Here is a 14,230-nt window from a genome sequence, read left to right on the forward strand (position 1 = left end):
CAGAGTCGGCGTCTCGTCACGCCTGAACGGGTTGGGAAATTTGTCTTCTCGCAACGTCGATCTCGAAGGATTCGCTTACGGCTTGCGGCGACGGTGAAATTGAAGAAGGATCCTCGTGCGACCATCTCCACGATCGGGCTCGGCTTTAACCCTCCAGCGTGAACGGAAACTCACATCCGATACAGTATTACCGCGTACTCGCGTAATTATCGTCATTTTGTTGACGAATGAGATTTCCACGGTTTCATTTAGATCCGTTTAGATTCGTAACGGAACATTACACGCTGTTAAAGTACCATATCTTTTCCTTAACTCGACTCTTCTCGTGCTGCATACGCGCCTTTTTACATGTGATCGTGCTTGTATGCTATACAAGGTGTCCCAAAATTAGACCGACAAACTTTAGGTGATTATAGAGGATATCAAAACAAGCCAATTTTGTCAATAAACCCGTGTCCGCAAATGAGCCGTTTTGGCACTAGAAAATCAAAGACTAAGAAGGACAAAAATAGTTGAAAAAAATTATTTTTTCAAAATTTTCTTAATATGGTTAAATAGAGGTGTTTTTACCATGAAACTTTTGTATAAAACATTTTTTGATGTATCGAGAAAAGCAAAAAGCCGCTCTACATATGAGAGGTGATTTTACCCCTTAAAATCGTTTTTGGGCCACAATTGGAAATTTTTAAATTCGTCTATTTATCCTCCCCTCTCTCTCTCTACATGTGTGTAAAGTTTCATCAAAATCAAAAGTTTCGGGTTCGCGAAATTCCCTTGTTAGTCTTTGATTCTCTAGTGCCAAAACGGCTCATTTACGGACACGGGTTTATTGGCAAAATTGGCTTGTTTTGGTGTCCTTTATAACCATCTAAAGTTTGTCAATCTAATTCTGGGATATCCTGTATATTTATATGTATATGTATATCGTGAACATAACATACACGCGTAAATTCGCATTAGTTGAATATAAATAATTATTTATAAATCATTTCTGTCTCGAGACTCTCTATATCTAAATGAATTAAGATGTTTAGACCGCTTATTCTGCGATATTTTCTAGTAATTCGACTAGCCAATAATTGTTTCTATATCTCCGTATATTACATTCGTTATATACGCTCGGATGCATGCTCGCACGAGCGTGTAAATTGACAAATTTATTACTTCACGCGCTTGTATGTACTCGACGCTAAAGTTGCATCTTTTTAACATGCATCGCATTTATGCGCGCGCGCCGTGCATCGTAAACTCCTTCGATACATCGAAACTGAAAGTTAGCCTGCCATCTTCGCGTGCATATTTCTTCAAACGCGATCGCATTGCCGTTCATTAACCTCGCTGAAGAGTAGAAGGCCGGATCATCGTAAAACATCAAGTGCTCGAAACGGGTTCACGGTCGATAGATATCAGCTATAAATGCATTAGACGGACGTCAAATTAAATCGAGGCCGCGTCCGTATACTGTAATAAAGACTTCTCTCGTTTGCGCTAATATAGCACTGGGAGAGATCGTAAAAGAGTCCCTCTAAGCTCGATTTCCGAGATGAACTTACGATCTTTGCCTCTACCTCACCAAACACGCGCTTGACGCACCTCCACCAGGTTTGCGAGGATATCAATCGTCTGCGCGTCGTACGCATCATGCGATAAGTCTACCCGCGAAAATAATTAATTAATGGCGCTAGCTAATACGGAGAAACGGCTGGTTACACCCCGCTCTCGCTCAAATTAATAATCGAAGCTCGTAATTAGTAGGTAAGCGACAGCGCTGCCGCCGCGGCCTTCGATCGTCGGCGATTAACTGACATCAGGTGTAATTACACCCCTCTTCAGCATTTTATTGCGACGAAAATTGTCGTTGCGACCTCGGCTGTCTGCTCGGCCTTGATTTACCTCCATCACGTAATGCTATTAATATCTACGTCGTGTTTTGGTCACATAATTCTAATTAAGTTCGCATGATTTATTGATAACAAAAAACAAAAAAACAAAAAAAAAATATGTGACATGGTTGGATTAATGAGATATCTTGAGAACGCCTGATAATGAGTATCGAAACAGTAAAACATACCTTGTATTATATACATATTACACATCTTAATACAATTTCATCATGCTATCCTTTTAGATTTGACTGAACTGAATTAAAACGCCCACTCTATATATGTATAGTAAGACAATTTCAAAAGACACACTATCACGTCACATGATCCTTTTCGATAATGCTTACCACTCCATGACGATGCAAATGCTACCATCTAAGTAACATTACTTAATATTTTGACGTAACATTGAGATTATGTGCAACATAAAGTGACCACAACTCACCTTGCTAAGTCATTCAATCTGAGACATTCCACTGGGCTCAGTCACTGACCGAAACTCATTATCAGTCCAGTTACTAATATGGAATAATGATAGATTTACTAAAGATAGTAGAAATCAATCAAGTAGCAAGTTTCTTATATTTTTTAATTATGCTTCTCGCATCAAGAATTATAATTCGAGATAAGTTTCTAATAAAAATTGATTTATAGTGATACAAAAAATAAAAAAAAAGAAACGATATCCAAAGCAATTTTTTATGTTACCGTTTCTCAAAAATAAAGAAAAAAAGCTCTTATAAAGATGTATGTATTAATCAATGCAATAGATAGATACAATGATACCGAGAAAGAAATACAATACAAAAATTATGATGCATTGTACTTTTGCATACAATGCATTCAACAAATAATATTATATAGATGTAGACTTTATAAGATAAATTTACATAGAAGAATAAGTAAAAAAAGAAATATAGACAACTCGCTACATACTTGATTTGTCTCTCTTTATTGTGTGCGTATTTTTTATTTGTGACTTCGTATAAATTAAATACAAACCGTATATCCTTTAATACCTAATGCTATTAACTGTGGATTAGTAACTCTCTTTGGTGGATTCCATGTGCTTGTATTAGTTGTATTAGTAACGGATTAAGCTTGCAGTAAGAGACATTGACGGTACCTGTACAAAATCGCGACAGGTAATTTAAGGTTGAACGGAGAGTGTCGCGTCGAGATTCGCAGATCTCGAAGGACATCTCTCTCTATTTCTCTGGAAGAAAAAAAATTAGCGTGAACTGCGCCGGATTATGGCATGCTCGCCGAACCTCCCTACCTTCGCAGACATATTTCTGCAGCCATCGTTCGAGTATACAAAGTAAACTTTTTTATTTTCAGCTATGCAAACGTAAGAGGCTTACGTCTGACATAATTGACATGGAGATATATGATGCGCATTCTATAAAAATTGCCCGCCTCTGTGATGACAGAGTGGAATCATGAATTATAAGCGGACAGTCAATGGAATTTTTTTGCTTCTGCGCTGTTGACTTGATTGCAAGAATTAATGAGAAAGCAGCACCTGCAGTTAATCTAAGTTAAATATTAAACAAGTAGAATTCTAAAGTTTATTTAGTCTTACAAAAGAATTTAAACTTTATTAATATGCATACTATTTTCAATATTATAACTCGATACCAATGCCAATACTTATAATGTTAAACGTTTCTAAAAGAATGACCTCTGTTTGCTGTTTTTATAATTGTATTTTTTAATAGTTTAAAAAATAATTAAATTTTACAATATTTTTATATTTTATCTTTTATTTATAAAATTTAAAAAAAAATTCACTATTCATAAATAAAAATAATTCTATTAGATTGAACTCAATTCGATTTTATTTTACTGTACCTAAAACTTAATAATACTTTTAATTTCCAATGACGAATAACCCGTAATTACATAAATAACCCTGATTGGCGGAAATAATAAATAACCCTGTAAATTATAACTGCATTATATGATTACAATTTTAGTCATTTCAAGCATTATAGAGAATATCGTTACGCTGTATGAGGGGAGGGAAGTGTCGACTATCTTGGTGCATTGTATATACCCCTATCTCTTGTATATCATCCACAAAAAGTCAGATACAATTGCAATTTGAACTCGATTCAAATAACCGTGGAATCTCTAACGGCGATAAAAGACGCCAGACTTTATCTACCTGCGCCGGACCACAATAAGCCATTGAAATTTAATATCATCACCGGAATTGAATGATAGAATGTTCCGCGGAGCTACAGCTGACGCCTGCGCCTCTCCACCGCTACAAATTACACTCGGTAATTCAGTTCCTTGACCGCGAAGTCGCACAAGAAGTTAAGTCTATTCCATGGCAAGTGAACGACCGCGCAGCTTCCCGTGTTGGTTCATAAGTCATTGGCGGGCCGTTAGATTACAAAGCACGAAAAGAGATTTCGAATGTTGGCCGCGCTAAATATATACCTCTGTCCAGATTCGCGAAAATTTATTAGCGGTTGTATCGTTCGCGCGCGCGTCTACATTCACCAACTACTCAGGTAAACAAAGGTAGTGTTTTGGACGTTATTTTGACCTAATTTGATGTCAAAATAACATCAAAATGGCTACTTTTGCTATCTGGGTAACGTCGTTATGCGAACTTTCATTGCGATCTAATATATTCCGTTATAATCTCTCTTATATCAAAATTTTCAGAAAATATATATTATATATACTTAATTATATATTTTGTTTTGTATAATATATATTTCATATATAAATATATATATTATGTTATATATCATATAATGTGTATAGCAATCACGTGAGACTAGTTTTTATTCGATTTTATAATTCAAATTATCTAATATTTGTAGAAAATCAAAATTCGATACTTCTATCTACTTAAAAAAAAAATATATATTTTTTTTTATCACAGAATATTGATGCGATAAAATAGATGTACTTTAAAAGCTTTTTGATTATCATGTGATAATTTCTAAAGCACAAAGAATTTCAATTAGAGCGTCCTATCTTTCCAGTTTTTACACATTACGGTAAAATTGAAACACGAAGGACAGCAGGGAGGCCTCACTTAAGGGCCGCTACTTTGTGCATAAGTTAATGGTCGCGAATAGCAGGGATCGCCGTATTATATAACCGATCACCAGGAAGCCGTCCTACCCGTACTCGCCTCGAGCTTTGTCTTAACGACGCAAGCGTACGCAAAGTTACCGCCGATCGTCGACTCATGCTTACGAACGTTCCTCGCATCATCTCGCGCGTATACGCATTATAATGCGAATCATTGCCACTGTACACGTAAGGATCCGAACGTGCGTCCGAACGACAGTTTCATCCCGCGAGCGCGTATGTTGTCTTGAATAGAGTCCATAACAACAAGTTGGCAAATGTCAAATTTCGCAATAATACACAAGCTGCGCAGGAAAAAAGACTTGTCAACATGCGTGATTAAGCAATATACCAATTTATAAATCTCTTTCCTCGTATTATAAAAAGATAATTACTTTCGCATAAAAAATGCTGCGAAAGGTATCGCGTTATAATTTTCAATATCAAATCTAATTATCTTCCGAATGAAAAAACGTCTCAAATAAAACACCACCGGTATATCGCTGAAAGGGCGGCGCGACGGGAGGGAAGGGAGGACTAATTAAGAGCCATCTCATTTCCCAAGTATCCTTTTGTCACACGAGCGATCGTGTGTCGGGGAATCGAGTGCCATTTATCGAAAATTTACGATACCGTTCACTCTCTCTTGCGCACATATACGGAGAATTAATTCCGCAATGAAACGCGCGCGAGGATAATTTACGCACTCTCGGTGTGCGTATGCATATCTGCATCCTGCGAGGGGGCGTTATTAACTCGGACTAGTTTGGGAACTGGTTGTCTCGAGTAAACAACGAGTGCCTCGCGCGCTCGCACGCCAGATGTAATTTTCCGCATCGACGAGTCCCGTCCCGTCGATGGCGCCGTCATTTTCGAAATCCGATCGAGAAAATCATAGTTTTCGACTTTCTTAGTGCGCCGTAAAAGTAAATAAATACTCCCGTCATTAACCGTCATTACACCGTTTCACGTTTCTCGCCCAAAAGTGAAACATGCGCGGGAATTAAGGAAAGCGGGCTACGCGACCGAAAAGGAAGGAGAAGAAACTGCGGCAGCTCTCACGGTGTAATTAGTATCTTTTTACGTCGTTAACGTTTAAGCGAGAAGAAACGACGTCGACGATAGCGCGAACGCAGGCATGTTAATGGACGCGATAGCAAGTGTGCCCCGCGAGTGTTCTGTCCCCCCCCTTGTGCTTTATAATTCGTGAAACGACCAATTAACGTTCTAAGAGAGGTAGAGTAGGTGGTCTCTCCTTTCTCGTCTACTCGTCTCTCCTGAATGACCCTCGAATGCCCGTTTCGAGACCGCCGCGCAGGTGGCATGTGCTTATTGGCCGGAGGGACTGCTGCTTCCGACGCTCGTTTTCGCGGAGAGAAGCTTTTCGGCTAGATTAACTCTTTAACGATTATGCTCGCGCGTATGACGAAAGGATAAATGATCGATCTTTCTTTAAATGGCTTTGATAAAAAAGAAATTTGACTTTTAAATTAATCCTTATATTCATATCATTATAAACATGTCTTATACAGGGTGTCCCAGAATTAGATCGACAAACTTCAGGTGGTTATAAAGGACACTAAAACAAGTCAATTTTGCCAATATACCCGTGTCCGCAAATGAATTTTGACACTAGAGAATTAAAGACTAACAAGGGAATTTCGCGAACCCGAAACTTCTGGTTTTGATGAAACTTTACACACATGTAAAGGGGGGAGGTAGATGAATTTAGAAATTTCCAATTGCGGTCCAAAAATTCTAAGGGGTGAAATCACCTCTCATATGTAGAGCGGCTTTTCTCGATATATCTCGATAAATTATTCGAGATATCAAAAAATGTTTTATACAAAAATGTTATGGTGAAAACATCTCTATTTAACCACATTAATAAAATTTTAAAATAATAATTTTTTGCAAAGGTTTTTGACCCTTGTTAGTCTTTGATTCTCTTATTGTTAGTGCCAAAACGGCTCATTTGCGAACATGGGTTTATTGGCAAAATTAGCTTGTTTTGATGTCCTTTATAACCACCTGAAGTTTGTCGGTCTAATTTTAGTATACGTATATAAATATATTCAATTTTGAACAACAATAGAGAAGGGGGAATTATATAAATTTCTGTGAAGGACGTAAGTCTTTTTTTTAGGAAGTAATTGTAAATTTTAATTAAAGCTTAAATTTCGTGAAGAGTCTAATGCTAAATCACACGTTGCCTGAATATGAGTAAAAGTAGTTTTATGATGTAAATACGATTCTATTTCATCAAGCAGTAACATATATATATATAACACGAAAAAAATTTTTGTGAAGAAAAATAAATGTTCTTCTTTTGCCGAGAAAGATTAAATATTTTATAATTAAACTTTTTAATATATTGAATTTTTTAATATTAAATTTTTTCAACAATTCGAAAAATGTTAAGTTTTGTTAATAGTCATCTACATTTCTACCAGACTAAATCGATCTAAAATTTTCAACATGAAAATATCACAGGATTGGTACCAATGAAAAACTACTAGGATAAACCCGAAACTTGACCAAAAAAAACAAACTAAAAAATAATGTCATATTAAAAGAATAAAGAATATATATATATTAGAATTCACAAATGAACTCTCTTACTCGTTCAGAGAAATTTTTCTGTAATTTACTATTTATGAAAGAGACAAATAACGATTAAAGTAAAAAAATGTATATTTAAAAAAAATTTAATCTCTAAAGAACATTTCAACAGACGCGTTTCTCATTGTAAATGAGAAATCATAAACCCAGACAGCGGACAATAAAGTTATTTGTTGCGGGATACACTGTCAAGTTCAGGGTTAAAGATCTCTGACAGGGGCCCATTAAAATCCTCGCAGTGGATCGCCTCTCATGACTCGGCGCGGTATCGGCGTCGGTTCACCAGGAGTCGGCAAACTATGACTCGCGAGTTTTCCCAGCACAAAGACTCCGTTCCGCGAGAAAGAGAGAGAGAGAGAGAGCGAGAGAACCCCATCCCACATCCCATCGTCTAGAAAACGCGGTTCGCCGATCGCGACGCGAGATGCGTCTTATCTTCGCGCACCGCACCAGGCTTCGCCGTTTCTTCCGCGACGAAAGAGGCGAGCGCACGCGTTCCATGACCGTCGACGCCGACGCCGCCGCCGAGTCAGGCAAAGCAAAGTCGAGGCGAGCCCTGCGCGATATCTGCGATCGAGAGCGAGCGCGCGGCTTCGAAGAATCTCATGCGGAACCACATGCATGCATGCATGCATGCATGCATGCATACATACATATATGCGTCCGTACATACCTGTTGCTTTCCTTATGCCGCAGCGCGACGCCAATGGGAGCGTCGCGTGGTCCAACGAGATCACCGGCGAAGGATGCGGGCCCCCGCTGCGGTTCCGCGATGTACCCGCGATATGCGCGATCCTGCGTTGATGTTGCGCGCAATGGGTGGATGGGAACGGCTCGCGCTCTCGTGTCACCGATTCCAGGAAGGAGAAAGCACCGAGCATCAAGCTCTCGAGTAACTCGATTCGAGTACGATTACCGAGAATCGAGGACACGATCACGTGTCCCGCCGGGAATCGGGAGGACGAAGAACCGACGACGCACCTGCACTTGCACTTGCCGCCGCACCACCGTAATCGTCGCGCCGCGAATTCACCATGGGCCACCGTAGCGCCATGCGATACCGTGGGATAGCGACCGTCGTTGCGAACGACGACGATGACGGCCCGAGCATCGTCGCGGCATCACCGTATGACACGTCAAACGCGAATCGAGCCGAACGTTCAAAGTCGGCTTCGCGACTCACCTTTTCCCTTGCGTACTCGTTTTCTCGATATTCCTTCACACACGCGCGCGCGCGCGCGCGCGAGGTAACGTTCGTTACCAAACTGCCGAATTCGAAGAATCGCTGACAACTTCACTGCGACGCGAGCCGGCGAATCGACCGAGGATCAATCGGAAGATTCCCGGAATGATTCTCCGGGCCAGCACCCGGCTCGCGAGGACGCGCCTCAACGTCGCCGAATAGCGTTGATAATTGTCACGCTGATTGAAATGAGAAAATGGAAAAGGAGACACGAAAAATTGCATCCGATCGTGAATTTTTTCGAGCAACTTGAACGTAGCGAGAAAGAGGCGCGCACTCGGCGATCGGTCGATCGTCACCGATCACCGCGCACACGCAGTGTGCGGTGTTCGCCGACGTGATCGCGCACCGATGTACTTGCCAAGGGTGCCTTGTTCGATGGCGCGCCAACACGCAGAGTCAACCGATCCCGAGAGTCGAACTGGCCGCCGAGATGAGGCCCAACTCCCCACTCCGTGAAGTGCGCCTCGACTGGTTGCCGCTTCTTTCCTCACGTCGATCTCTTCTCCTTCCCTCTCCCCCACCCTCTGCTTCACCATCCAACGTCCCGAATGCCACTGGACGTTCTCCTTCTCTCCCCTCCCCCCTCTCTCCTTCCCGCTACGATGTTCGAGCGCGACTCACGCTCTCTCGCATCATTGTGTATCTTCTCTTCTCGCGCGCGCGCGAGCCCTTCTTCCTTCCTCTCTCGCTTTGCTTCTCTTCTCTATCTTACACGCGCGCGTAGATTTTCACTCGTGATCGTAAATGACCGTGCGATCGAACGAAGTCGATAGCTCGCGTGTCGATTCCACCAGCAGTTAACTGCCTGTCTGCGCGCATTTCGCGGAAAATTATCGAGAGAAAGCCTCTTTGAGGACCGATCTCGTGTGACTCGATTCCGGGAACGTCGATTAATCTTCTCCTCTCGAGGAAAAAGGGCGATTGATGCTCCGCGTTTTTTTCTAGATCGTAGCGTTTGACGACGATGCAATCAATTGCGATTAATGATAATCAATATTACTCTAATGGACCTCAATTATCTGTATGATTCTTGTATTTTTATTCGGGGGGGGGGGGGGGGGATCGTATTTTTTTTATACATTCATAACTCTTATAACGACTAGTACTTATCGTTAGATACATACACACATGTATGGGAAAATAGTACGTAAACAATCACGTTCGCAATCACTGTTTACAACCGCGTATAGAGGCTTTTTTCACTTACAGGAGATTCCAGAAGAACGATAACATTTTACTATTCAGGGAGAATACGAGAAAATTCTATACTTTTTTTTCTCGGACGAGAATGAAATTGTTAAGTGAATTTATGTACTTTATACCCGGATCGCGCATTTTTCCTTTGTCTGTGTTTCTCCCTTAATAATACACATAACGCCCCCTACTCTCTTACTCGCACTTCTAGTATTCTTGCCTCCCCCTCGTTTCTTTCTTCCTGCTCCCATTCTCTTATCTTCTTTTCCCACGTTTAGTATTCCGTATTCGTCTTGCCCTTCGTCATTCCCCTTTCTCTGCTTCGTTTCCACTTTCTGGTTATTTCGTTCTTGTCCGCATATGTCTGCTTCGTTACACATCACCATCTCTCGTTAAACGCGATTCGATCTTTTACCTACGGTATAATTAAATGAAAAACTAGGACAATAGAGCCATCACGGTATCAATTTAATTAGGCCACTAAACATGCAGATTTAGGAGTAATAATCTTGTCAACATTAAAGTTTTTACATTGAGAGAGATGGAAACAATAAATTACTTATATATCGATTTTTTAAATCTTTTTAAAAGTTCCCTTTAATCTCATTTATATGAATCAAGCTAACAAATTCAAATAAAATCGAATCTAGTTTAGAAAAATACTTATATTTTTTTTAAATTATTACCGCGTGCATAAACAATTAAAGAATTAAAGTGAAACAGTGTATACCTTTTTCCGAATCGATTTGAAATATGTATATATGTATATGTTTTTCAGATTCTCATTAAACAAACAAATTTCTCTCTCCAATGTTTTAATAATATTGATAGCTGACGAAATCCAGCTGATTAAGACGGAGATGTGATCCCTTTCAAAAGCGGGTTTACAAATACTCAAGGACGCAATAAAACATGACGCACAAAGCGCGTGATGAGAGCTACGCATTAATCACATCGCCCAGGTGATTAGAGACACGACGGGGGAGGGAGGGGAGAAGTGACAAGCCCAAAATTCTCAATTTAAGACAATAACACTTGTGCCTACGCAATGAACGAATTTCGAACGTGTCCGATCTGAAGGTATTCGCGGATCAGGTGTTGCGTCGCGTCGCGACGCAGGACACTCGGCCAAGATCGGCCGTGGTCGGTGACGCTCGGTGACGTTCGGCCACGTGATCCGCGTCGCGAAACATGGCTGACTCGCGCACGAAGATGGCTGCCGCGCGTTACGAAAGATCGGACGATCTCTCGCGGGGAAACCGTTTCCCGATCGTTCAGACAACCGCCGTGCCGCCGTTCGCTCCACATAGTCACGCACGGTGGTGGCCGTCGACGCGATGCTATACGACATCAAGTGGATCATACCGCAACTACGGAACCCGTCTCGGTTATGGAACATCGCGAGCAGCATAACCTTCGCGGCGGTGGGCATTTTCTCGAAAATCATCATAGGTAAGGGCTGTTCGCGTGCCGGTCATCGCTCAGGATTCGTCGCGCGATTCGCGACAATCGCGATGACTGGTCACTCGAACGGTACGGCTCGCGATATCGCCGAGATCCCATGGTGATTAAGTGGTGATGGTGTGTGCGCGCGCGCGCGCGCGCCAGCGAATATCATTTTCGTACATAAGTGTACGAGTGTTCGTCGTCGTTGTAGAACAACATAGGTATCGCGCGAAGGTTAAATGAAAATATATAACACGCGCTATGGTATCTCGTTACATTGGTTGACATTGACGGTGCCCGTTGTGCCGCGTGGAAATATACGGGCGTGATCGTTTACCATCGCGACACGTATGTACCATTCGTGAATCGAAAACACGACGTTGTTTATAAAAAATAAAATTGAAAAATATACATACGCGATACAATTACAGCACGTGACGTACGAGCTATGATTGAAATAAGCCTTATCTGTCAATATCAATCGCTAGAGAAAGATCAGAGTCATTGTGTCGTCATCAATCATTGTGCTTAATTGTAATACAGATCACTGCTTGTCCAATGGACTTTATGTATATACACATACATGTCTACTAGCAACATTATTGTCTTTCTCGTGTAATATTAAACATATTTAATGTGTATAATGAACATATATTTTATTTCAAAACAGGCTATGTGCATCCTTGATAGTCTTTGATAACCTTTGATTAGCATATAAAATTCATTACATAATCTGATTTAAGCGATTTTGTACCAATTTTAGCTATACAATATTTCTTTTTATCCTGCTTTTTAACATACTTATTAACATATTTATTAACATATTATTTAGAATAAAATACATTTTTTACAGAATCAATTTTACAAAAAAGTGTGATGTTTATATATTTTTCAATAAATTATAATGTGATATCAATATAATTTATAATAAATGAAAACATACGATTTAATAAAAATAAGCACGTGATAAATAGTAAAGATAAATATGAATAAAATAATTTTTGCACGGACACTTAATTACGAGATTTGATTATGTATTACTGAACTTTTTTAAAATGCATTTCGTATATTTCCAGGTATTAATATTTGCATAACAATAACATTTATTTTATTGACCTTTCAATGAAATATAATTATATGATATGATATATACACATATATATATATAATTAAAAGCTATGAAGCAATGAAGCAAAGTCTATTGGTTGTTTTTTTGTGCATGACATTTATTCGCATGGTAATATCATTTGAAATGAAAACAAAATTATGTTAATTCATGCATATGCATCGCAGATATATACAAATGTCATTTATACGTTTTCTGACTTGCAACATCGAATGAAAATCGTGGTAATTTAGCATGTACTTTAATAACAAGATGTCGACTTTCGATCTTTATTGCATTATTTGTTTTTCTATTTTTTCTCTTTTTCTTTTTTCTTTTTTTTCTGTTTTAGTATCACTTTATATTTACACATTTGTATAAAACTCTAAAGGGATTTTTTTCCGTATCTAATAAATAAATAAATTACGCTTTTTAAAGAGTAATCTTGTGCTATTTGTTTGTAACGAACTATTCATTATCAAAGCTATCATTAACTTTATCTGTAATTAACCGTCATTAACTTATTGTGTAATTCCATCCATTTACGATTGTAAACGAAGCGTGTAATTATGTATAATTATAATTAGTTAATATAAGGCAATAAAGCAATGGAAACATTTTTCAAGGAAGTTTGCGGTTATCATTTCTGCGTAGAGTATTCAATTAATTTACGCGCCAAATATTTCGAATTAACGAATTATCGAAGCATTCTCGATTTTGAAGATTGAAACGCGACGATTGAACCCGATTTTTTTTTTACGAATCTGATTTTTTTTGTGTCAGGCATCTCATGTCAGGCTGAAACCAAGGTGAGTCCTTTCCGCGGACTCTGGACTATACACTACGACTCCGTGTGAGTATGCTCTGCGATGTGTAATCTAACAAAGAATTTATCTTCTGCATTTAAGAATGGCTGAACAAAACGACGGTATACAACAAGCACATTATCGTGCGCGCCTTAGACCTCCGGCCGAAAAACGTTCCGCTCATTACCGTGTCGAATCATCACAGTTGCTTCGACGATCCGGGCATATGGGGTAAGCTTTTTCCTTTTCACGTCGTTCGTTTAAATGTCTTTCGGCATCCGCGTAATAACGTATCATCAGTCCTCCGCCATAGCCTTTTCGCCGGACTTGCGTTGCGCGCGGTTGATTTATCGTCTCGAGAAAAAAATAAAAATATGTACGAATCGTCCAAGGTGTAAAGCGATGCGACGAGACCGTCCATTCGCCGGCTAATAAAACAGCATGCTTCGTGATCCCGCAGACGCAGTTAAGGGCCGAGACGCGCGATGAAACGTAAGGATGAAATACAACATCTCGGAACTCGTTCAACTTATTATACAGAGCGTTTCAGGAATATTTCAACAAATTTTGAGGGTGAGTTCTCCATACAAAAACAAGAAAAAAATCATATAAACATATGTCCGGAAATAGCCGATTTATGAGTTATAATCGAAAGATTTCAACAAGAACTGACAGAATATATCTACAATAACACATGACCAATGGTCGCGTTCAACAGAGAAAATTGCTTAGTAGCAATCGAATGTGATTGGCTCTTACTTTTAGAATCAACGAATCAACATCGAGTGTTGACGTTGATTCGTTGAAAACGATAAGTAAGCACTTTCCC

At 39.6% G+C, this 14,230-nt stretch overlaps 2 protein-coding genes across 2 annotated transcripts in view; one reads left to right on the plus strand and one right to left on the minus strand.

Moving 5' to 3' along the window:
- Positions 1-9,226, minus strand: part of LOC115241503 (prickle planar cell polarity protein 3-like) — a 146,955-nt gene extending 137,729 nt beyond the window's left edge. The window contains exon 1 of the mRNA XM_029817266.1: positions 8,278-9,226. The gene's annotated coding sequence lies outside the window, so the exon portion shown is untranslated. The remainder of the gene's footprint in view (positions 1-8,277) is intronic.
- A 2,003-nt stretch (positions 9,227-11,229) lies between these two features.
- Positions 11,230-14,230, plus strand: part of LOC115241506 (tafazzin homolog) — a 5,371-nt gene continuing 2,370 nt past the window's right edge. Inside the window, exons 1-2 of the mRNA XM_029817269.1 lie at positions 11,230-11,496; positions 13,504-13,632. Coding sequence (XP_029673129.1) covers positions 11,382-11,496; positions 13,504-13,632 — 244 coding nt within the window. The 5' untranslated portion in view covers positions 11,230-11,381. The remainder of the gene's footprint in view (positions 11,497-13,503; positions 13,633-14,230) is intronic.

The sequence above is a fragment of the Formica exsecta genome, unplaced genomic scaffold (assembly GCF_003651465.1).
Source record: "Formica exsecta isolate Colony F162 unplaced genomic scaffold, ASM365146v1 scaffold50, whole genome shotgun sequence".
Taxonomy (NCBI): Eukaryota; Metazoa; Arthropoda; class Insecta; order Hymenoptera; family Formicidae; genus Formica; species Formica exsecta.